The 25,420-nt window shown below is 40.2% G+C and overlaps 1 protein-coding gene across 1 annotated transcript; it reads left to right on the top strand.

Moving 5' to 3' along the window:
- The first annotated feature begins 15,396 nt into the window (after positions 1-15,396).
- LOC112763479 (uncharacterized) lies at positions 15,397-15,735 on the top strand. Its single transcript, XM_025809135.1, has one exon. The coding sequence runs from the start codon at positions 15,397-15,399 to the stop codon at positions 15,733-15,735; it is 339 nt and encodes a 112-aa protein (XP_025664920.1).
- The last annotated feature ends 9,685 nt before the right edge of the window (positions 15,736-25,420 follow it).

Raw genomic sequence — 25,420 nt, 5'->3', positions numbered from 1 at the left:
CTTTCATGGATTCATTATTCTTCATTGCCTCAGCAAACAAAACAGAAAACTCAGCTACAAGTCGGATAAGTCGGAAAAGATAGCTACAAGCAACATAAACAAAATAATAAAAGAAACACAAGATACCCAGTTCAGTTTGAAGAAGAGTAGGATTGGTTAGAAATTTCTTTGTGTAAAGATGGGGAGGTTGACCCCAGCGTTCTTCCAAGATAGTCACAAAGGCTCGCTCAGCCTCATCCAACATTTCCCACGAATACCTGGAGACCCTCACATCTTTTTGCCATTCCAAGGGAAAAGCAGGTTCGTCATTCTCATCTAGAAAAAAGGGCCGAGCTCATTCAACAGCTCGGACCTTGAAAAAGTAGTTTTTAAAATCATGGAACGGCTCATCAAACATGGAAAAAACTTTCTTCCCCTGGGTAGAACGAAAGGAGACCCAAGCCGACTTCTTTTTTACCACACCGGGCTTAGTCAAGACAAACAGATAGAAAAAGAGAGATTGGGAAGCAGGAATACCAAAACCATCGCACAACAATTGGAAAATTTTAATAAAACCCCAGGAATTGGGGTGAAGTTGAGAAGGGGAAACATTACAAGACCATAACAGGTCGGTTTCGAATTTGGTAAAAGGAAGGGTGATACCCAGCTGACCAAAGAAAAAATCATAAGCATAAAAGAAAGGGCGACCATCAACAACTCGAGTCGAAAAGCAGACTCTCTCGTCAGAAGAGGGAGGGACAAGTTCATAGTTCTTCTCATCAACAGAATTACTACAGACACTGTGAAACTGCCTAAGCTGAGTACAAAATTCAGAATCGACCAGCGAGACACACATAAGAACCATGGAGTCCACCTAATCAGCCATACCCGCGGGAACCTGGGAAGGCATTTCGACAACGTTAATTCGGGAAGACATGAGGACAACTAAATCCTACAAAAAGAAAAGAAGAATGGATTATTCAAAAACATCTCGGACAGAGGGCAAAACATCTCGACGGGCGGATAAACAAAAAGGGAAAACCCCAAGACTCAAGACAAAGGTCTTGGGGCATCCCTTGGAGGCAGTAAACAAGCAAGGTTTTCAAGTTATTTCTACGGCCTACATCCCAGCACTCATCAAAATAAAATCCAGAAAGAAAACAAAGGAAGAAAAAACGCAAAAGGACCACACTTCTACAGTTTACCAGCAAAAAATACTACTTCTACAGTATATTAGAAATGTCAAAAAAGGCCAAGCAGCAAAGGCGCAAACTTTCTTTTGAAATCAAGCAAAAAATCATCAGCCAAGGCACAAACAGAAACGGCGGCAACATGCAAAAGAAAAAGATTCAAGCAACAAGAAAAAGATTTGCACCAAAAAGCAAAGAAATTTCAGAGCATGCAACAAGTCAAGCATGATAAAAAACAGAAAGATCCAAACTTTCTGCAAAAAGAAGATCAAAAGGAAAACCCATCGCAAAGTCAAAAATAACGAGGAAAATACGAAATGGAACCAACCTGGAGACGGAAGAAGCTTCGAGGAAGAGTAGAAGCGCAGAGATAAAAGCTGCCCAGAAAAATGCCAAGCGACGAAAGCAGAAGCGCAAGCGAAAGACAGAGAGCAGATGAGAGAAACAAAAAACGAGAGAGCAAAGGGAGAAGTTACGAAGAAGAAATGAAGAAGAGAAACCATTTTTGATCGCGAAATTCAAAATAAAAACCAAGAGAGAATGAAGGGCAAATTAATGCCAATTAAATGCAGATATTAAAACCGCTTGCGTTCCCAAAAAAGCGCTAATACAAAAGCGCGCGCTTTTAGAGGAAAACGTTCTTCATTCAAAAAAGACTTTACAAAGAAAGGAATCGAAAAATGCTTGAGTTCAACTTTGAGAAGGACCGAAGTCAAGAACTCGACCTCAAAAAGAAGATCGAGCTCAAGCAGGGGCACTGTTCATACCCTGGGTCGAGCTATCCGACCTAGGATGATTCGAGAAAAAGCGACCAAACCTCTTCAGGTCAGACTATCCGACCTCTTCTCAAAGAGCTCGGCCAAATCGACAGAAGAGCCCAATTAAGGGCCCAAACAGAGGAGCACGACCCAAATCCTAAGGCGGCCTAAGCCTATAGAGATGAAGGCGGTTCCGTTGAAAGATACGCTGACCTCAACTCAAAGATAAAGATAAGATAAGATAACTAACTTATCTTATCAAAAAGGTCACACCTCACCATTATAAATACACTGGAGCACCCAGGTATAACTCATACTCTGATTCTACATAACACCTGTTTAATACCTATGCTAACTTAAGCATCGGAGTCTCTTGCAGGTACCCCCCACCCTTCGGTGACAGAGGATCAGCAGCACGTCCAAGTCCAAACAAGTCGGACGTACCAGCTCCGGCCTCCATTCACCAGCCGGACACATCAGTTCCGACCATCACTGAGGATCTCGTCTGAGATCGACCTACAGTTTCAGATAACCCTCGGAACAGTAACCCCCGAGATATAGTGGTCGGATCACTGTCCAGGTACCGGCACCTGCACGCTCTATAGATCCAAAGGGATACAAGCGGGATACTCTTACAACAAACCTCACATCTCAACGCAAGCAGGACGAACCACCGCCCTTATGCCGCCACCACTACCTCGACAGGCGGGATCCAACCACCATCCCTGCCGGGTGCATAACGTCTCATAATCTCAATAAAAATATTATTTCAGTGGTTTTCAGAAAACATTTTTAATATACATGGATCCATCATCTCATCCAGAGTCCTTGACTCATCTCAACCACTGTCCATTCATAACTCAGTTTCCAAATATCAACAGTTCATCCTTCCTCATCTCACATATCAATCATCCTTCACCTAACGTCAAACCATTCTCAGCACGCCAGAAACCTAGGCCTCCATTTTCTAATTTGTCTTAAATTCATCTACTATAGCCCTTAGGTTATATCCCATGTTTTAATATTCAAAACCAAGCCCAAAAGTCTCAAAATCATGTTAGGGAAACTTACAACCTTGTTCGAAAGGTAGATGATGAGCGGATAATTTATACGCTTTTTGGCATTGTTTTTAGTATGTTTTTAGTAGGATCTAGTTACTTTTAGGGATGTTTTCATTAGTTTTTATGTTAAATTTACATTTCTGGACTTTACTATGAGTTTGTGTGTTTTTCTGTAATTTCAGGTATTTTCTGGCTGAAATTGAGGGACTTGAGCAAAAAATCAGATTCAGAGGTTGAAAAAGGACTGCTGATGCTGTTGGATTCTGACCTCCCTGCACTCAAAGTGGATTTTCTGGAGCTACAAAACTCGAAATGGCGCGCTTCCAATTGCGTTGGAAAGTAGACATCCAGGGCTTTCCAGAAATATATAATAGTCCATACTTTGGCCAAGAATAGACGACGTAAACTGGCGTTCAACGCCAGCCTTCTGCCCAAATCTGGCGTCCAGCGCCAGAAAAGGATCCAAAACCAGAGTTGAACGCCCAAACTGGCACAGAAACTGGCGTTCAACTCCACAAATGGCCTCCGCACGTGTAACACTCAAGCCCAAGCCCAAGCACACACCAAGTGGGCCCCGAAAGTGGATTTGTACATCAATTACTTACTCATGTAAACCCTAGTAGCTAGTTTATTATAAATAGGACCTTTTACTATTGTATTAGACATCTTTGGATTACCTTATGATCCTTTGATCACGTTTTAGGGGGCTGGCCATCTCGGTCATGCCTGGACCTTCACTTATGTATTTTCATACGGTAGAGTTTCTACACTCCATAGATTAAGGTGTGGAGCTCTGCTGTTCCTCAAAGATTAATGCAAAGTACTACTGTTTTCTATTCAATTCTTCTTATTTCTCTTCTAAGATATCCATTCGCACTCAAGAACGTGATGAAGGTGATGATTATGTGTGACGCTCATCATCCTTCTCCCTTATGAACGCGTGCCTGACAAACACTTCTGTTCTACATGAATTAAGCTAGAATGAGTATCTCTTAGATCTCCTAACCAGAATCTTCGTGGCGTAAGCTAGAATGATGGCGGCATTCAAGAGAATCCGGAAGGTCTAAACCTTGTCTGTGGTATTCTGAGTAGGATTCAATGATTGAATGACTGTGACGAGCTTCAAACTCGCGATTGTTGGGCGTTAGTGACAGACGCAAAAGGAGGGTGAATCCTATTCCAGCATGATCGAGAACCGACAGATGAATAGCCGTGCCGTGACAGGGTGCGTGAGCATATTATTCACTGAGAGGAGGGGATGTAGCCACTGACAACGGTGATGCCCTTGCATAAAGCCAGCCATGGAAAGGAGTAAGACTGAGTGGATGAAGATAGCAGGAAAGCAGAGGTTCAGAGGAACGAAAAGCATCTCCATTCGCTTATCTGAAATTCCTACCAATGATTTACATAAGTATCTCTATCCCTATTTTATTATATAATATTCGAAAACAACATTATCACTTTATATCCGCCTGACTGAGATTTACAAGGTGACCATAGCTTGCTTCATACCAACAATCTCCGTGGGATTCGACCCTTACTCACGTAAGGTATTACTTGGACGACCCAGTGCACTTGCTGGTTAGTTGTATCGAAGTTGTGACAATTATGAATAAAGATTAGAGCACCAAGCTTTGGAGCCATTACCAGGATTCGTTCGAGCCTGGAGATCACAATTTCGTGCACCAAGTTTTTGGCGCCGTTGCCGGGGATTGTTCGAGTTTGGACAACTGACGGTTCATCTTGTTGCTCAGATTAGGTAATTTTCTTTTCGTTTTCTTTTCAAAAATTTTTCAAAAATATTTTCAAAATTGCCTCATCTGTTTTCGAAAAAAAAAAATTAATAAAAATGTTTTCAAAAATTTATTCAAAATTTTTAAGAATGAATTCTAGTGTTTCATGAAGCATGTGAAGCCTGGCTGGCTGTAAAGCCATGTCTAAATTCTTTTGGACTGAGGCTTCCAAAAGATCAGTTCATGAAATTGGATGAGGAATCAACTGTTACATGTCTGAATCTACATGCTGAAGCTTGGCTGGCCATTGGCCATGTCTAGTGTTTTGGACTGGAGCTTTCGTTGAAAGCTTGGCTGGCTAGTGAGCCATGTCTAATTCCTGGACTGAAGCTTTAGACTAAGAATGCAAGATTCCTGGAGTTCATATTAAAAATTTTGGAATCCTTATTTTCCTTTTTCAATTAATTTTCGAAAAATCCAAAAAAAATTAGAAAATCATAAAAATCAAAAATAGTTTTCTGTTTCTTGTTTGAGTCTTGAGTCATGTTATAAGTTTGGTGTCAATTGCATATGCATCTTGCATTTTTCGAAAATATCATGCATTCATAGTGTTCTTCATGATCTTCAAGTTGTTCTTGGTAAGTCTTCTTGTTTGATCTTGATGATTTTTTGTTTAGTGTCTTTTCATGTTTATCATGTGCATTCTTGAATTCTTAGTGTCTAAGCATCAAAGAATTCTAAGTTTGGTGTCTTGCATGTTTTCTTTGCTTTAAAAATTTTTCAAAATTGTGTCTATGATGTTCATCTTGACATTCATAGTGTTCTTGGTGTTCATCTTGACATTCATAGCATTCTTGCATGCATTCATTGTTTTGATCTAAAAATTTCATGCATTGCATAATTTTCATGTTTTTCATAAAAATTCAAAAAATCAAAAAAATATCTTTCCTTTTTTCTCTCATCAAATTCGAAAATTGAGTTGACTTTTTCAAAATTTTTTTAAAATTCAAATTGTTTCTCATGAGTCAAATCAAATTTTCAATTTGAAAATCTTATCTTTTTCAAAATCTTTTTCAAAAATCAAATCTTTTTCAAAATTTTTAGTTATTTTCGAAAATTCCAAAAACATTTTTCAAAAATATTTTTCTTATTTTTATAACTAATTTTCGAAAATAACAATAGCAATTAATATTTTGATTCAAAAATTTCAAGTTTGTTACTTACTTGTTAAGAAAGATTCAAACTTTAAGTTCTAGAATCATATCTTGTGATTTCTTATGAATCAAGTCATTAATTGAGATTTTAAAAATCAAATCTTTTTCAAAACTAATTTCTATCATATCTTTTCAAAATATCTTCTTATCTTATCTTTTTCAAAAATATCTTTTCAAAATATCTTTCCTAACCTCCTAACTACTTATCTTTTCAAAATTGGTTTTCAAAATTTGTTTCAACTAACTAACTAACTTTTTGTTTGTTTCTTAACTTTTTCAAAACTACCTAACTAACTCTCTCTCTCTAATTTTTGAAAATATCTCCCTCTTTTTCAAAAATTTCTTTTTAATTAACTAATTATTTTTATTTTCTATTTTTTATTTCAAAAATTTTCGAAAATTACTAACATTTTTCAAAAACCATTTTCGAAAATCACTAACTCTTTTTCAAAAATATTTTCGAAAATTCTCCCTCTCTCATCTCATTCTATTTATTCATTCATATCCTAACATCTCATCTCACATCTCAAAGCCTCCTCACAGTTGTGTTTCTTCCATTACATTACTTTCTTTGTCTCCCCCTCTTTCCTTCCTTGTCATATGAGCAGGAGCAAGGATAAGAACATTCTTGTGGAAGCAGATCCAGAACCTGAAAGGACTCTGAAGAGAAAATTAAGGGAAGCTAAAATACAACAATCCAGAGATAACCTTTCAGAAATTTTCGAACAGGCAGAGGAGATGGCAGCCGAAAATAATAATAATGAAAGGAGGATGCTGGGTGACTTTACTGCACCTAATTCCAATTTACATGGAAGAAGCATCTCCATTCCTGCCATTGGAGCAAACAACTTTGAGCTGAAACCTCAATTAGTTTCTCTGATGCAGCAGAACTGCAAGTTTCATGGACTTCCATCTGAAGATCCTTTTCAGTTCTTAACTGAATTCTTGCAGATATGTGATACTGTTAAGACTAATGGAGTAGATCCTGAAGTCTACAGGCTCATGCTTTTCCCTTTTGCTGTAAGAGACAGAGCTAGATTATGGTTGGATTCTCAACCTAAAGATAGCCTGAACTCTTGGGATAAGCTGGTCACGGCTTTCTTAGCCAAGTACTTTCCTCCTCAAAAGCTGAGCAAGCTAAAAGCTGATGTTCAAACCTTCAGACAGAAAGAAGGTGAATCTCTCTATGAAGCTTGGGAAAGATACAAACAGTTGACCAAAAAGTGTCCTTCTGACATGCTTTCAGAATGGACCATCCTGGATATATTCTATGATGGTTTATCTGAGCTATCAAAGATGTCACTGGACACTTCTGCAGGTGGATCCATTCACCTAAAGAAAACGCCTGCAGAAGCTCAAGAACTCATTGACATGGTTGCTAATAACCAGTTCATGTACACTTCTGAAAGGAATCCTGTGAGTAATGGGACGCCTATGAAGAAGGGAGTTCTTGAAGTTGATACTCTGAATGCCATATTGGCTCAGAACAAAATATTGACTCAGTAAGTCAATATGATTTCTCAGAGTCTGCATGGAATGCAAGCTGCATCCAACAGTACTCAAGAGGCATCTTCTGAAGAAGAAGCCTATGATCCTGAGAACCCTGCAATAGCAGAGGTAAATTACTTAGGTGAACCTTATGGAAACACCTATAACTCAACATGGAGAAATCATCCAAATTTCTCATGGAAGGATCAAAAGCCCCAACAAGGCTTTAATAATGGTGGAAGAAACAGGTTTAGCAATAGCAAGCCTTTTCCATCATCAACTCAGCAACAGACAGAGAACTCTGAACAAAATGCTTCTAATTTAGCAAATCTAGTCTCTGATCTATCTAAGGCCACTGTAAGTTTCATGAATGAAACAAGGTCTTCCATTAGAAATCTGGAAGCACAAGTGGGCCAGCTGAGTAAAAGGATCACTGAAATCCCTCCTAGTACTCTCCCAAGCAATACAGAAGAGAACCCAAAAGGAGAGTGCAAGGCCATTGACATAAGTGCCCTGGCCGAACCTGTGAGGAGAGGAGAGGACGTGAATCCCAAGGAGGAAGACCTCCTGGGACGTCCAGTGACCAATAAGGAGCTTCCCTCTGAGGAACCAAAGGACTCTGAGGCTCATCTAGAGACCATAGAGATCCCATTGAACCTCCTTATGCCCTTCATGAGCTCTGATGAGTATTCCTCTTCTGAAGAGAATGAGGATGTCACTGAAGAGCAAACTGCCAAGTTTCTTGGTGCAATCATGAAGCTGAATGCCAAATTATTTGGCATTGATGCTTGGGAAGTTGAACCTCCCTTGTTCATCAATGAACTAAGTGATCTGGATCAACTGAGATTGCCTCAGAAGAGACAGGATCCTGGAAAGTTCATAATACCCTGCACCATAGGCACCATGATCTTTAAGGCTCTGTGTGACCTTGGTTCAGGAATAAACCTCATGCCCCTCTCTGTAATAGAGAAACTGGGAATCTATGGGGTGCAAGCTGCTAAAATCTCACTAGAGATGGCAGACAGCTCAAGAAGACAGGCTTATGGACAAGTAGAAGATGTATTAGTAAAGGTTGAGGGCCTTTACATACCTACTGATTTCATAGTCCTGGATACTGGAAAGGAAGAGGATGAATCCATCATCCTAGGAAGACCTTTCCTGGCCACAGCAAGAGCTGTGATTGATGTTGACAGAGGTGAAATAGTCCTTCAATGGAATGAGAACTCCCTTGTATTCAAAACTCAAGGATCTCCCTCTGCAACCATGGAGAGGAAGCAGGAAAAGCTTCTCTCCAAGCAGAGTCAACCAGAGCCCCCACAGTCAAACTCTAAGTTTGGTGTTGGGAGGCCACAACCAAACTCTAAGTTTGGTGTTGAACTCCCATATCCAAACTCTAAGTTTGGTGTTGGAGAGTCTCAACAAAGCTCTGCACATCTGTGAGGCTCCATGAGAGCCCACTGTCAAGCTATTGACATTAAAGAAGCGCTTGTTGGGAGGCAACCCAATGTTTATCTAATTCTTATTTTTATTGTTTTTCATGTTTTCTTAGGTTCATGATCATGTGGAGTCACAAAATAAATATAAAAATTGAAAACGGAATCAAAAACAGCAGAAGAAAAATCACACCCTGGAGGAGCATCTGTCTGGCATTCAAACGCCAGAACAGAGCATAGTTCTGGTGCTGAACGCCCAGAATGGGAGCATCCTGGCGCTGAACGCCCAGAACAAGCATGGTTCTGGCGTTCAACGCCAGAAATAGCAGCAAATGGGCGTTGAACGCCCAAAATAGGCACCAACCTGGCGCTGAACGCCCAGAGTTGTGTGCAAGGGCATTTTGCATGCCTAAATTGGTGCAGGGATGTAAATGCCTTGACACCTCAGGATCTGTGGACACCACAAGATCATCTCAGGATCTGTGGACCCCATAGGATCCCACTTTACCTCCTCATAATCCTAGTTTTTATTTCCACATCTTCTTCTTCATCTATTCCTTCTTCTTTTGCTCGAGGGCGAGCAACATTCTAAGTTTGGTGTGGTAAAACAATTATGTAAAGGATTTATAGCTCAGTGGTAGAACATTTGACTGCAAATCAAGAGATCCCTGAGATACCTCAAGGGATACATTTTCTTCCACACAATTATTGGAAGCAACTAAGGGTGGAACATCAAGAGCACTCCATCATCCTTCATGAAATCAGAGAAGATCTAAAAGCAATGAAGGAGGAGCAGCAAAGACAAGGAAAAGACATAGAAGAGCTCAAGGACATCACTAAGGTGGATTCATTCCTTGTTCTTATTTCCTCTGTTTTTCGTTTTCTATGTTATGTGCTTATCTATGTTTGTGTCTTCATTACATGATCATTAGTAGTTAGTAACTCTGTCTTAAAGTTATGAATGTCCTATGAATCCATCACCTCTCTTAAATGAAAAATGTTTTAATTCAAAAGAACAAGAAGTACATGAGTTTCGAATTTATCCTTGAACTTAGTTTAATTATATTGATGTGGTGACAATGGTTCTTGTTTTCTGAATGTATGCTTGAACAGTGCATATGTCTTTTGAAGTTGTTGTTTAAGAATGTTAAATATGTTGGCTCTTGAAAGAATAATGACTAGGAGACATGTTATTTGATAATCTGAAAAATCATAAAAATGATTCTTGAAGCAAGAAAAAGCAGCAAAGAACAAAGCTTGCAGAAAAAAAAAAAACAAGGGGGCGAAAAAAGAATAGAAAAAAAATAGAAAGAAAAAGAAAAAGCAAGCAGAAAAAGCCAATAACCCTTAAAACCAAAAGGCAAGGGCAAATAAAAAGGATCCCAAGGCTTTGAGCATCAGTGGATAGGAGGGCCTAAAGGAATAAAATCCTGGTCTAAGCGGCTAAACCAAGCTGTCCCTAACCATGTGCTTGTGGCGTGTAGGTGTCAAGTGAAAACTTGAGACTGAGCGGTTAAAGTCAAGGTCCAAAGCAAAAACAAAGAGTGTGCTTAAGAACCCTGGACACCTCTAATTGGGGACTTTAGCAAAGCTGAGTCACAATCTGAAAAGGTTCACCCAATTATGTGTCTGTGGCATTTATGTATCCGGTGGTAATACTGGAAAACAAAGTGCTTAGGGCCACGGCCAAGACTCATAAAGAAGCTGTGTTCAAGAATCATCATACTGAACTAGGAGAGTCAATAACACTATTCGAAATCTGAAGTCCCTATAGATGCCAATCATTCTGAACCTCAATGGATAAAGTGAGATGCCAAAACTATTCAAGAGGCAAAAAGCTATAAGTCCCGCTCATTTGATTGGAGCTATGTTTCATTGATAGTTTGGAATTTATAGTATATTCTCTTCTTTTTATCCTATTTGATTTCCAGTTGCTTGGGGACAAGCAACAATTTAAGTTTGGTGTTGTGATGAGCGGATAATTTATACGCTTTTTGGCATTGTTTTTAGTATGTTTTTAGTAGGATCTAGTTACTTTTAGGGATGTTTTCATTAGTTTTTATGTTAAATTCACATTTCTGGACTTTACTATGAGTTTGTGTGTTTTTCTGTAATTTCAGGTATTTTCTGGCTGAAATTGAGGGACTTGAGCAAAAAATCAGATTCAGAGGTTGAAAAAGGACTGCTGATGCTGTTGGATTCTGACCTCCCTGCACTCAAAGTGGATTTTCTGGAGCTACAAAACTCGAAATGGCGCGCTTCCAATTGCGTTGGAAAGTAGACATCCAGGGCTTTCCAGAAATATATAATAGTCCATACTTTGGCCAAGAATAGACGACGTAAACTGGCGTTCAACGCCAGCCTTCTGCCCAAATCTGGCGTCCAGCGCCAGAAAAGGATCCAAAACCAGAGTTGAACGCCCAAACTGGCACAAAAACTGGCGTTCAACTCCACAAATGGCCTCCGCACGTGTAACACTCAAGCCCAAGCCCAAGCACACACCAAGTGGGCCCCGGAAGTGGATTTGTACATCAATTACTTACTCATGTAAACCCTAGTAGCTAGTTTATTATAAATAGGACCTTTTACTATTGTATTAGACATCTTTGGATTACCTTATGATCCTTTGATCACGTTTTAGGGGGCTGGCCATCTCGGCCATGCCTGGACCTTCACTTATGTATTTTCATACGGTAGAGTTTCTACACTCCATAGATTAAGGTGTGGAGCTCTGCTGTTCCTCAAAGATTAATGCAAAGTACTACTGTTTTCTATTCAATTCTTCTTATTTCTCTTCTAAGATATCCATTCGCACTCAAGAACGTGATGAAGGTGATGATTATGTGTGACGCTCATCATCCTTCTCCCTTATGAACGCGTGCCTGACAAACACTTCTGTTCTACATGAATTAAGCTAGAATGAGTATCTCTTAGATCTCCTAACCAGAATCTTCGTGGCGTAAGCTAGAATGATGGCGGCATTCAAGAGAATCCGGAAGGTCTAAACCTTGTCTGTGGTATTCTGAGTAGGATTCAATGATTGAATGACTGTGACGAGCTTCAAACTCGCGATTGTTGGGCGTTAGTGACAGACGCAAAAGGAGGGTGAATCCTATTCCAGCATGATCGAGAACCGACAGATGAATAGCCGTGCCGTGACAGGGTGCGTGAGCATATTATTCACTGAGAGGAGGGGATGTAGCCACTGACAACGGTGATGCCCTTGCATAAAGCCAGCCATGGAAAGGAGTAAGACTGAGTGGATGAAGATAGCAGGAAAGCAGAGGTTCAGAGGAACGAAAAGCATCTCCATTCGCTTATCTGAAATTCCTACCAATGATTTACATAAGTATCTCTATCCCTATTTTATTATATAATATTCGAAAACAACATTATCACTTTATATCCGCCTGACTGAGATTTACAAGGTGACCATAGCTTGCTTCATACCAACAATCTCCGTGGGATTCGACCCTTACTCACGTAAGGTATTACTTGGACGACCCAATGCACTTGCTGGTTAGTTGTATCGAAGTTGTGACAATTATGAATAAAGATCAGAGCACCAAGCTTTGGAGCCATTACCAGGATTCGTTCGAGCCTGGAGATCACAATTTCGTGCACCAGTAGAATAGTTGAAAACAAATAAAATTTTGAAAAACAGGGGGTGTACGGCCGCACAGGGGTGTGTGCGTGCACACGCTCCAAAGAGTTTTAAAATATGTGCGTACGCACAGGGGTGTACATACCCACATGTGGCAAAACTTACAGAATCTGTTCACTCGCACAACCTGTGCCATCGCCCCCAACAGACTGGCCTTCCCAATGTGTGCGTGCGCACAGGTGCGTGTGCAGACGCACAGGTTGTAATTCGTCCTTAGATATGTGCGTGCACAAGCTGTGCTAGCGCTGCAAACAGAACACATTTCCCTGCCTGTGCGTGCGCATAGGTGTGTGCGTCCGCACGGATCAAAATTTTCGCAGGGTGTGCGTCCACACAAGGGTGTGCGCTCGCACATATCAGAAATCATGAAATTCTGCAACTTAGCAGAATTTCATATTTTTAACACAAATTTTGAATGATCATAACTTCCTCTACAAAATTCCAAGTTTTTCAAAGTTTATATCAATTTAAAGGGTTTTTACAGATCTTTAATTTTAAATAAATCTCATCAAATTTTGAAAACCGAGGCAAAAGTTATGATCAAACAAAATTTACCAAAAACCCAATTTTACCCCAACTTCACAATTACCACCATTTCTTACCATACACATTCCAACCTATACCAAACCATTCAAAACTCCATTTCTCATCAAAATCCACACTCTAAGACATATTGCACCATTTTTACTACTATTTCCTTTACATTTCAACATTCACATCCTTGAATATCAATATCCAACACATCAAGCAATTTCCCACCAATACATTCACAATTTCTCATTTCATCAATATCAATCTTTCTCATCAACTCATTCATACTCCATATTAATGAGTAACATACATATTCATACAAGTTCATCATACATCACATTCCAACCCCATTATCTCAATCAACATTTACAACATCAACAACCCAAACAATCATCAACAACATATAAATTCCAAACCTATCCTATGGGTCACTAGCCTAAGTGTCCATGAATATTATATATTACATAGAGGAAACCGAAACCATAACTTGGCTGATTTCCTATATGCACCAAAACTCTAATGTAGCACAACAAGCTCCCAACCACAATCCAAGCTTTCAATTCCACTACAATTAGCACAAATAAGTTCTAATAGCTCCCAAAGCCACAATAATCAAACTATATGCACACAAATCACCTCAAATCAACCTAGGGTTCCAATTAAACATAAATTCACAAGGGTTTAATGGCCCTTAGCTTTTCCAACAGATTTAATAGCAAAAATTCAAGGCTAAGCAAGGATTAGAGCAAACCTAAACATCCAAAATCACAAAAACTCACCTAATCACAAACCCAAAGAACCAAAATTTTGGAGAGAAGAATAGAAAAGATTTCGTGGTTACCTCTCCAGTTTCTTGTATGGGTTTTGTAGAGCTCTTCACAAGGAACGCGTAGCTGCAAACAGTGCAACGATCAGAGCTCTCTAGCTCAAGATATGAGCTTCGGAAGATTGAAATGAATAGTGCCAAGTGTTTCTCTTCTTCCTCTATTCCCATCTGTGTGAGTGTGTTTATGTGAGTGTTATGGTGGGTTGGGTTCATTAAATGAACTTTTATATGTTGGGCTTAGGCCCAACTTGGGCCTGGTCCAATCCGTTAGCGTTTTTAGCCCGTTTGACCCAACTTCAGGACAAACCTTTAAAATTAACGACCGGTTTTTCATTTCTAATATTTTTCTAAGGTTTTTGATGGTTTTCACTTTTTCTCGTGCGGTACCGGGCAGGCTTGAACCGGTTCAATCGGTTCAACTGTCGGTTCGTAGTTTTTCACGGTTTTTTGCAGAAAGCACATTTTCTGACTAAGAAAAATCCACTGAGTCCAAAAATCACCTTTAAATCCTCAAATTTTCTCTCTAATTTTTCGGAATCTAATCTGGGAAATATTAATTACTTAATTAACTGGTTGATTAGTTGTGGTTCTTACATTCCTCCCGATTTTTCTCAACATCAAAGGGATAAGCTCAAAAGCGAATCCAAATATTATGTATGGGATGACCCATACTTGTGGAGATGTGGTGCTGATCAAATAATTAAGAGGTGTATACCATAATCCGAGTTTCAGTCTATCTTGGAGGCTTGCACTTTTGATGGTGGTGGCCACTTTGGTCCTCAAAGAACTGCTAGAAAGGTCTTAGACTGCGGATTTTGGTGGCATACACTCTTTAAAGATGCATCTCTCTTTTGTAGCTCTGGTCCACAATGCCTTAGGTTTGGAAATATTTCCAAGAAGAATGAGATACCACAACAAACCATGTTGTTTTACGAATTTTTGATGTTTGGGGTATTGACTTTATGGGCCCTTTTCCAAATTCTAATGGTTTCATATATATTCTGCTAGCTTTTGACTATGTTTCCAAGTGGGTGGAAGCGATTCCCACCCGTACTGATGATGTTAATGTGGTTTTTTCTTTTGTTCAGAATAACATTATTTGTCGCTTTGGATCACAACGAGCAATCGTGAGTGATCAAGGCTCTCATTTTTGTAACAAAAGAATGACAGGGTTGACGAAGAAGTATGGCATCATCCACAAGGTGGCCACGACATACCAGCCCCAAACAAATGGCCAAGCTGAAGTCTCTAACCGAGAAATTAAGCGCATATTGGAAAAGATTGTGAAGCCTCATAGGAGGGATTGGAGTTCTAAGCTCGGAGATGCGCTTTGGGCTTATCGGACGGCTTATAAGACACCAATTGGTATGAGCCCATTCCGGTTAGTCTATGGGAAGGCTTGCCATCTCCCCGTAGAGGTGGAACATAAGGCTTATTGGGTTGTAAAAGAATGCAACTAAGGATTTGGGGGGCCGGAATCGAAAGGAAGTTATAGTTAGTGGAATTAGAGTGTCTTTGAATGGAAGCTTATGAGAATTCAAGGCTCTACAAGGAGAGAATGAAAGCGGTGTATGATAGGAACATCAAAAGGAGAGAGTTTAGAGCTGGGGACCTAGTCCTCCTCTATAACTCAAGATTGAGGTTGATTTCAGGCAAGTTAAGATCAAGGTGGGAAGGACCTTATAGGGTGAAAAAAGCTGAGCCATATGGGGTATTCCACTTGAGTCACCCTTCAAGCCCCACAATTTTCAAGGTTAATGGTCATCGTCTGAAACTTTATCATGGAGAGAAGATGAAAAGCAACAAAGAGGTTGAGGTGTTCCTTCTTGAGGATGCACCCGAGGGCGAAGAGATCTGAGCTCATGACCGTCCAACTTAAGGATGTTAAAGAAAAGTTCTAGGTGGGAGACACCCCACCATGGTATGATCTTCCTTTGCACATAGTTTCTTCAATACATCTTTTTGAGTCTTTGTGAATTTTGTGATTGCTTGATTTAGTGAGTTTGTTTGAGTATGCTTGGTTGTGTTTGAATTTTTGAGATGCCCATGGGGAGTCATTGATGGTGGTTTGGTTGAATTGGGATGTTGAAAAAATGCTTAATCTTGAGTGTTACATGAAGTTTTGGGTGTTTTTGAACCTTTTAGCATGCATGACTACCAAATTGTGCTGTAATTGCCCCTCCTCATGTGTATGAAAAAAAAGGGTTGATCCACGCGCAAGCGTGGGTGACGCGTACACGTCGACGCATTTCCACAACTCATGGTACTAAAACCAGAGAGTTGTGCGACATTTGTGCACACTGGTGCTCGGAGCACAACAGCTCCCCACGCGCAAGCGTCAGTGACGCTTACGCATCCCTCGTCCATTTCGCACACCTACGCACAAGCATGGGAGACGAGTACGCGTCGATTGTGAATTCTGAAATCTCTGGTACAAAAACCAGAGACTTGTGCGAGAAGTGTGCGAGAATTGTGTGGGAAGCATAAATGCCACCCACGCGTAAACCTGGGGGACGCTTACACGTCGGTCGCAAATCTCTCCATCTACGTGTATGCGTAGCCTACGCACACGCATCGCATGCCCTGCAGCCAACTCCTGGTACAAAAACCTAAGAGTTGTGCGAACTTTATGCTGCCTTTATGCGCGAGGCACAACTCTGTCCACGCGTGCGCGTCACCTGACGCGTACGCGTCCTCTCCCATTTCTGCTACCCACGCGTATGCGTGGGTGACACTTACGCATCATTACTCGTTCCTTGTCATCAACGCATACGCGTGGATGACGCGCATGCGTCACGTCCCAGACACACCTGATATGCAGCGCGCCCTGTTTTGAATGATTTCTTCAACTCCCCTTCTTCCATTGTTCTTCCCTTCTTCTCCCATCCTCCACCACCTTATCTCTGGCCACTCCACTAGTGACCACCACCTTCTGCGGTCCTACATTCTCTCTCTCCTCTCCCTCGTTCCTCTCTCATCTCCTATTTTTCACTTGCACTCTCCCTTACCTTCTTCCTCTTCTCAAGGTTCTACTCCTACTCCTTCTTCCTCTTTGTCTTATTTTCTTACATCTTTCTCTTATTAGTTGCATTTAATTACTTTCTCCCATTTCTTCTTAGTTGCATTTTGTTTAATTTGTTCTTATATATTTGATTTCTTTCATTTTATATTTTCCATGGGTGTTGAACTTTGAGCTTTCTCTTTCTTTGATGGTTCATTTTGATATCTCTTGATTCCTTCGTGATTATATGCTGTTGTTTTGATGTTGGGAATTTTATTTTGGGGTATTCTTTGTTTGAATTTTTCCTACTTGCTCATTGTTTGAATATTGCACACCAAGTGTTTGTTGAATGGCACCTACACCATTTTGGTTCAATTTGATTTTATGCTCTCAACTTGGTGCGTCTTTTTCATACACTTGCCTTTCTTTATGTGAGTTGAGCCTACTATGCTTCATGTCTACCATTCTTATTCTCATTACCCTTGACTTGCTTCCACATAGCATATTGTAAGACTTGTGTTTCCACTTTTTCTGACTCCATTTTATTCCATTGCATGCCGCATTATCTTGGAGTTGGAGTAGGTGCATGATTCTCTTGTGCTTATTATCTTTCTTGCATATGTTACTTTGTGTTGTTATTGATACTTGAGCTTATCCTTCTCATGCCTTATTGCATGCCTCTCTCACTCTTGCATCCTATGCTAAGTGATATGACCCATGATTATACTATTGTCTTGTTCACATGTTGCAACTATCATGTCCTCAAGACGCACTATTCCTTTTGGGCATGACTTTTCACTTGCATGTTATTCTCCAAGTGTTGATTCTTTGGGTTTAATGTTTCCCCTTTTCCTCCCTTTTTAAGGATGGCCACCAAAAAAGGCAAGGAGAAGGCATCGAAGAAACCGGCCACAAAAAGGGCACCCCAAAGAATAATAGCCAAGGCGTAACCTACACTAGGAGCTAAGCCCCTCTCCAAGAGGGTGAAGACGATCGTTCATATTGATGAACAAGAGAAGGGAAATCCTGTATGGGACCCCACAAGGTTTCCCAACCACTTTTGTGAGCTCATGTTCCCCGCTATGGTTGAGAAAAATTATCATTCTGAGCATCTACTCACCCCTCCGGAGCACATTGTTCAGTATGTGATGCCTCGCATTGAGCGGTGACAATGGGATTTCTAATGTAGAGACCACAGGAGGCCAACCTTTATTGGGTGGTGGAGTTCAACTCCAACTACCACACCTCTTCTCTTTAGTCAGTTTTTGTGTGCTGGAAGCAAGTCCCGATTTCAGAGGAAGCTATTCAGCTGGTACTTCATGGTTTACCGGTACCTAAGGAGATGGATGGTTACCAAGAGGTCTTACGTCGGCGCAATAAATTTGAGTTTGATTGGGATTCAATCCTTTGGGTCATTGCCCAATTGGACACATTTTGGACCCAAGGGAGACTCAGGCTACGGCCTAAGTGCATTGACGCACGCGCGCTTACTATGGAAGCTCGAGCATGGGCTCAAATCTTATCCCACTACATGGTTCCAAACACCCATGAGTCATCCATCATAGCATACCTAGCCCTTCTTGTCAAGTGCATACTCACCGAGAGGCCAGTCAACATCCCTCTCCTCATCCAACAAGCGATGGGTCGGGTCCATGCCAAGGGTAATCTCCCGTCTCCTGCCTTGGTATCTGATTTGGTTGCTGCGGCTGGTGCCCCCCACGTGGCTAAGGATATGAAAGCAATAATTCTGGCAAAGGGCGATATCGTCCCGAGTGGGAAATATCTCCAGCCTCCTATGGACACCACAAGCCTTGACATAGCCCCTCCCTCTGCAATTCATACCCCTTCATCCGCACCACCAAAGTCAACCCATCAACTGCTTGTAGAGCTCAAAGAGAAAATAGATCGATATGAGTGGCAAAAGAAACGCCGATTTGCTTACTTGAAGAAGCTTTGGGGTTGTGTTAACCTGCCTTCGGACGAGCCAGACATTTCCACATCCGCTTCAAACTATAGTGAAGCAAGCACTCAAGACGCAGATGGTGGAAGTGGCGACTGATGCACGGAAACTTGTCTTTCAACAAATTTCCCTCGGCAAGTATACCGAATTGTCGTCAACTAAAAACTCACAATAGAGTGAGGTTGAATCTCACAGGGATTGATTGGTCAAGCAACCTTAATCAGAGGAATATTCTAGTTGAACTAAGCAGAAATTGAGTTGATATTTACAGAAACGTAAATGACGGGAAAGTAAATAACAGAAAGTGTAAATGCTGGAAATAAAGATCAAAATGTAAATGGCGGAAAGTAAATTACAGAATCTTAAATGGGGATTTGGGGAAATGAACATAAAAGTAAATGGCAGAAAGTAAAGAGAATGGGTGACATCAGAAATGAGGGATTCATTGGGCTCAGGAGATGTTGTATTCTCCGGATCAAGTTCATTCTCATCTATTCCTCAATTAATGCATTCATTGATCTCCTTGGCAATCTTAAGTGATTGGATTCCAATTCCTTGGTAACCCAATCTCTCAAATATTGATCAATAGCCAATTCCTTGGTCGAATTGCTCATGAGAACAGATGAAGTATGGTCACTGATTATACCATATGTATTCCCAAATCAAAGTGTTGGTAGGATTATATGTCACTATATCCATCCAAACCCCAATTTGGTCCAACATGAGAAGGCATTTCTAGCATGATCTCTTCATTCCTCTTCCAAGGTTCCGAAGAGATCCAAGTATGAATAGCTTCTTTTCCAAGACAACTACCTAATAGGATGAAGATTGAAAGATTTCTAGTAAAATCAAGAGAAAAGAAAGAAGAAGAATAATGAAAACTATTATTGATCCATCAAATTACAACAGAGCTCCCTAACCCAATGAAAGGGGTTTAGTTGTTCATAGCTCTGGAAATGGAAAGCATAAATGAAAAGTACATTTTCAAAATAAAACTACAAGTTGCAGAGAAAGTAAAATATACAGAGTGTAGTTCTCCAAAATGCCAAAAGCTCCCTACTAGTTCAAAACTACTCCTATATATACTACTCTTCTGATCTTCTAGTTGGCTCTTCAAGTCTTGGATATGGGCCTTTGGATCTTTAGTTGAAGCAGTTACAGACTTCAGTGGGCTCATCTTTGCTTGCAGAAAAAGTGTCAGTTAGGCATGGACGTTAGTTAGGACGTTGGTAGTGTTAACGTTAAGTGAAAATGTGGGTTCGAGAACGTTAGTGATGATCACCTTTTTCACTAACGTTCCAAGCCAAAAATGATCCACGTTAACTTCAACGTTAGTGGCACTAACGTGACCACTAACGTTGCCTCCTGGTCCTTCGCAAACATTATTGGCATTCACCTTTTCCAATAACGTTGCTTATTGCCCCTTTTCCCCACGTTAGAGTTCACGTTAGTATAACTAACGTGACCCTTAACGTGGGCATGCCTAAGCTTCGAGAGGGTTAGTGACACTTACCTTTGTCACTAACGCTTCAAACGCCCCTTCTTCCCACGTTAGTGCCTCACGTTAATTGCGTTAACGCGACCACTAACGTGGTGGTGATTGAAACATAAGAATGATGAATGAAAGAATAAGAGAAATAAGTTCTTATTATAGAAGTAAAGCTCTTGGTTTATGGGGTTTCATGCATAGCAACGTAGATTCATTCCTTTACTGGTTTCCAGGTCCTTATCATGCTCTTGAATACTTGCTTGATTGCATCCTATGAGATCCTTTTTTTTTGTATCCTCCATTTTTTTCTCAGGGTTTATTGCATCCTTAGGCTAAGATGAGGGGGCAACTCTTTAAAATAAGATTTCAGCCAACACTCCCGAACTATTTGGTTCAAGGTTGTAGGTGTTGAAACACCCCTAAGGACTTACTCCCTCAAGTCTCTCTCCCCCATACATGCACACCACAGGCACATGGTTTGTTATTTTCTTTCCTTGAGGCCTTGGTGTCCAGCACCTCTTTGAGTTACTAAATGTTCTGTAGCAAGGTTGCTCTTGATAGTGGATTTTCAGTTGGTAATCCCGGGTTAGTTAACCCAAGTTACTGATGCGCATAAACTAGTTATGCTACGATTTAGGAAATTGCACGATCGGCAAAATTCCTTCCGGCAAGTGCACCGGTTATCGTCAAGTAAAAACTCACAATAGAGTGAGGTCGAATCCCACAAGGATTGGTTGAGTGAGCAATTCGGATTAGAAGTGTGTTCTAGTTGAGCGGAATCAAGATTGAGATGAGAATTGCGGAATGTAAAATTGGCGGGAAAAGTAAATGACAAGAAATTGAAATGGCGGAATCTTAAATTGCATGAATTAAAGAGCAGAAACTAAATTGCTGAAATTAAAAGGGAATGGGGGTGATTGCATGAATTGAGTTGCAGAATGTAAAGAGAAGATGGAAATCAGAATTGGGGGATTCATTGGGTTATAGGAGATATTGAGATCTCCGAATCAAAACATGTTTATCTCTTCCTCAAGCAATGCGTTCATTGAATTTTGCTTGGCAATCTTATATGATTGGATCCCAATCCCTTGGCTCACCAATTCTCTCTAAAAATGAACAAATTCCCAATCCCTTGGTTTAGATGTTCATAAGAAGAGATGATGCTCGATCACTGATTATACCACACAGTTTCATGAACCACAATTTGGTAGGATTACATGTCACAATATCCATCCAAACCCCAATCCAATTCACTGTGAGAAAGCTTCTCTAGCATGAATCCTCCATTCCTTTCCCAAGGTTCCGAAGGATTCCAATTATGGGTAGTTTCTTTCCCAAGACAACTACCCAATGGAATTAGATCGAGAAGCTTTCTAACAAAATTCAAGAGAAAAGATTGAAGAAGAAGATAAACTATTATTGATTCATTGAATTACAATAGAGCTCCCTAACCCAATGAAAGGGGGTTTAGTGAGTCATAGCTCTGAATTCAATTACAAAGATATGAAAACTAGCTAAAAGTGAAGGTAAAAGTGAAGGTAAAAGTCCCCCCTAACTTCAATTCTATCCTATTTATACACTTTCTATATTGAGCTTCTATTGTGTTTCTTGGGCTTTGAGGCCTCTCCCTGCTTTCCTTTTGCTTTGGGTTTATGATCCATAATCTTGATGAGGCTGCTGATCCAAATTCTGTAACATTCATTGAGCCATCTTAGTGATAATCAAATAATAATACATGACTCAACAAATTGAAATTTCAGACTCATCAATTCTTCAGGCCCAATCCCATAAACCATGATATTCAATTGGGTTTCATGCCAGAGTAAGTTTAAGTTAATGTTTGTGCTCAAAGACTAACTTAAACCGCAATATTTTTGGCCCAGAAACCTTTTCCAAGAGTGGCGTTTAAGTTGCAGTTTAAGCTTAAACTGCAGCTTAAACGCCAGACACTTCCAGTGAAGCCTTTTGTAGAAGCACGTTTAAGCTTCAGTTTAAGGTTAAACTGAAGCTTAAACGTGGAAATGGAAGAAGGCAGCCCTGGAGAGTCATGTAGTCGAACACGTTTAAGCTTCAGTTTAAGGTTAAACTGAAGCTTAAACGTGGAGATAGGAAGGGCAGCCCTGGAGGTCGAACACGTTTAAGCTCCAGTTTAAGGTTAAACTGGAGCTTAAACGTGGAAGAGGAGGAAGCCATCCTGGAGGTCGAACACGTTTAAGCTCCAGTTTAAGGTTAAACTGGAGCTTAAACGTGGAAGCTGAGAAAGGTAGCCCTGGAGGTGTCGAACACGTTTAAGCTCCAGTTTAAGGTTAAACTGGAGCTTAAACGTGGAAGGGGGGAAAGGCAGCCCTGGAGGAGAGTTCTTGGTCGAACACGTTTAAGCTCCAGTTTAAGGTCAAACTGGAGCTTAAACGTGGAATGGCTCCCTGGTGCACTTCCCACTTCTGGCGTTTAACCTCCAGTTTAAGGTTAAACTGGAGGTTAAACGTGGAACTGCCCCCCCTTGGTATCCTTCTCACTTCTGGCGTTTAACCTCCAGTTTAAGGTTAAACTGGAGGTTAAACTTCAATTCCAGCATTTCTTAGCCTTCATGATTCTGGCGTTTAAGCTCCAGTTTAGGCTTAAACTGGAACTTAAACTCCACATGTGATATTCAAGCTTCCTTTATTGATTTTGTTGCTTCCTTGCTTAGCCTCTTCTTCCCTGAAATCATCCAAACAATTGCATCAAAGTCTTGCAAAATTTCATGAGAAATCTTCCATTCATAGTATTCAAGTAATATAACTAAAAACTCATGGAATTTGCATCAAAATCATACTGTTTGGATGGTTCATTGCTTTGTTCTTCTTTTAACCATTCTTGGTTACTTTAAGCTCAAGAAAATGCATAAAACCACTAAAACTAACAGAAAAATACTAGTGAAACTAGCCTAAGATGCTTTGGCATCACAACACCAAACTTAATACTTGCTTGTCCCTAAGCAAGTCCTGAGTTATTTGAGAAGAAAGTATGAAACAGAAAGCAATTACATTGGCTATATTAGCAAGCATTTGAAGTTCATCAGAAGGGTTTTATGCAGAAAGTTGCAGCATCACTTTTTCATACTTATCAGGTAAGATTATCACTTTTTCATTGCATCTATCAAACACTGCTATGGCCTCTTGTTATTCTTATGTCCTTGGCACTTTCCTCTTCTTTGTTTTTCTTTTCTTTTTCTTAGAGCTTCTTTGCTCCTTGTTTGCTTAGTGTCATGTGTTGCACAAGCCTTTGGCATTTTCTTTTTCTTATCAGTGCACTACACATATCCACTTCAGGCATTTTAGTTCACATTTCTTCTTGAGACATTGGTGCCCAGCACCTCTTTGTGTGACTAAATGTTTTGTATTTAGGTTGCTCTTGATAATGGACTTTTGGTTGATAATCCCGGGTTAGTTAACCCAAGTTACCAAGTGTTGAAACACTCCTCAGAACCTATTCATCCAAGCATATCCTTAATACATAAACACCACAGGCATTTGTCTCAGAAGTTCGAACCATTGGTGCCTAGCTTATTTTCTCAATTTTTTTGCTTTTTGGTTGCCTTTTTTCAGTGGCTTTTTCTTCTTCTTTTTCTTTCTTTTTCATGGCCAAAGACATTTATTCATCAAGATCCATAGACAGTTTTCAATTTCTACATAAAAAATGATAATTCTACACTCTATGTCCAGTGATCTGACTTAAACAATCAAGCATGCATACCACCACTTAATTCTACTTGAATTGTCACTAATCGAGCCAAGTTACTTTTGTTCAAACTTTTCTTTTATTTTTGGAAACAGAACAAGCATGGCAAGCACTTGTTTAAGAAGGTGAAGTTATATCCAAACATCTAGGCATTCACTTTATTCAAAGCAATAAACAGACACTCATACTAAAAACTTCTCATTCCAGAAAGATTCAACATTCACAGATTAAACCAGAACAAGCATGCTTTTGTTTGCCTTTTTAAAGAATTATCACGAAACAATACCACCTTGTGAAATTCCTTGTTTTCTCTTTGTTGCCAAGAAACAATTTGCTTTCTCCTTCTTTTCCTAATTGTTGCTTCATGCTTTAAGATCCTTGTTTCCTTTCCTACAAAGAGTGATGAAGTTGCTTGCTTCTCAAGCACTTGAGTGGTTAGCTCAACTATGTGTGGGTACGTATCTGAGTCTTAAGTTGGTGTGTGAACACCAAACTTAGTCTCCCACTTACTTCTCTGTTCTTTGGATCCTTGAGTTCTCTTTGGAATGAAATTGCTGCTAAGGGTTTTAAGCATTTCTGTGACTGCTTAGAATTGTTGTTTCATTCACATAATTCAAAGGTTGTTGTGTTCAGTTGATCTTTATGGTGGAACACCAAACTTAGAGTCACACATTCCCCTTTGAATTATTGATCTACGAATCCATTGTTTGGTGTGAAACACCAAACTTATTTCTTTGCAATGCACAGAACTACTTCACCCTTTTTATTGAAACAAATAAAAGAAACAGCAAAAGGTATTACCTCAGGTTGGGTTGCCTCCCAACAAGCGCTTCTTTAACGTCATTAGCTTGACGGTCACCTTCCTCAGTTGAGGTGATATTTAACCTTGTCCTTCTCCTCCACATCTCCCAAGTAATGTTTGAGTCTTTGACCATTCACAATGAAGGTTCGTTGTGACTTTTCTTCCATGATTTCTACTTGTCCATATTTGGAAACCTTGGTGACAAGGAATGGTCCAGACCACCTTGATTTTAGCTTCCCTGGAAATAGCTTCAGCTTAGAATTGTAGAGCAATACTTTTTGTCCTTCTTCAAATTTCCTTGGGGCTATGTTGCTGTCATGCTTCTTCTTTGCTCTTTCTTTGTAAATTTTGGCATTCTCATAAGCTTCAGCTCTGAATTCTTCCAACTCTTGAATTTGCAACATCCTTCTTTCTCCAGCAGCTTTGCTGTCCAAGTTCAAAAGTTTCAAGGCCCAGTATGCCTTGTGCTCCAACTCCAGTGGCAAATGGCAAGCTTTTCCGTATACTAGTTGGTAAGGAGACATTCCAATTGGTGTTTTGAAAGCTGTCCTATATGCCCAAAGAGCATCAT

This window comes from Arachis hypogaea, chromosome 17, assembly GCF_003086295.3.
Source record: "Arachis hypogaea cultivar Tifrunner chromosome 17, arahy.Tifrunner.gnm2.J5K5, whole genome shotgun sequence".
Classification (NCBI taxonomy): domain Eukaryota; kingdom Viridiplantae; phylum Streptophyta; class Magnoliopsida; order Fabales; family Fabaceae; genus Arachis; species Arachis hypogaea.
This window is presented reverse-complemented; position numbering and strand designations above follow the sequence as displayed.

Coding starts and splice junctions, on each gene's coding strand:
- LOC112763479 (XM_025809135.1), top strand. CDS start 15,397: ATGGAAGCTTATGAGAATTCAAGGCTCTACAAGGAGAGAATGAAAGCG.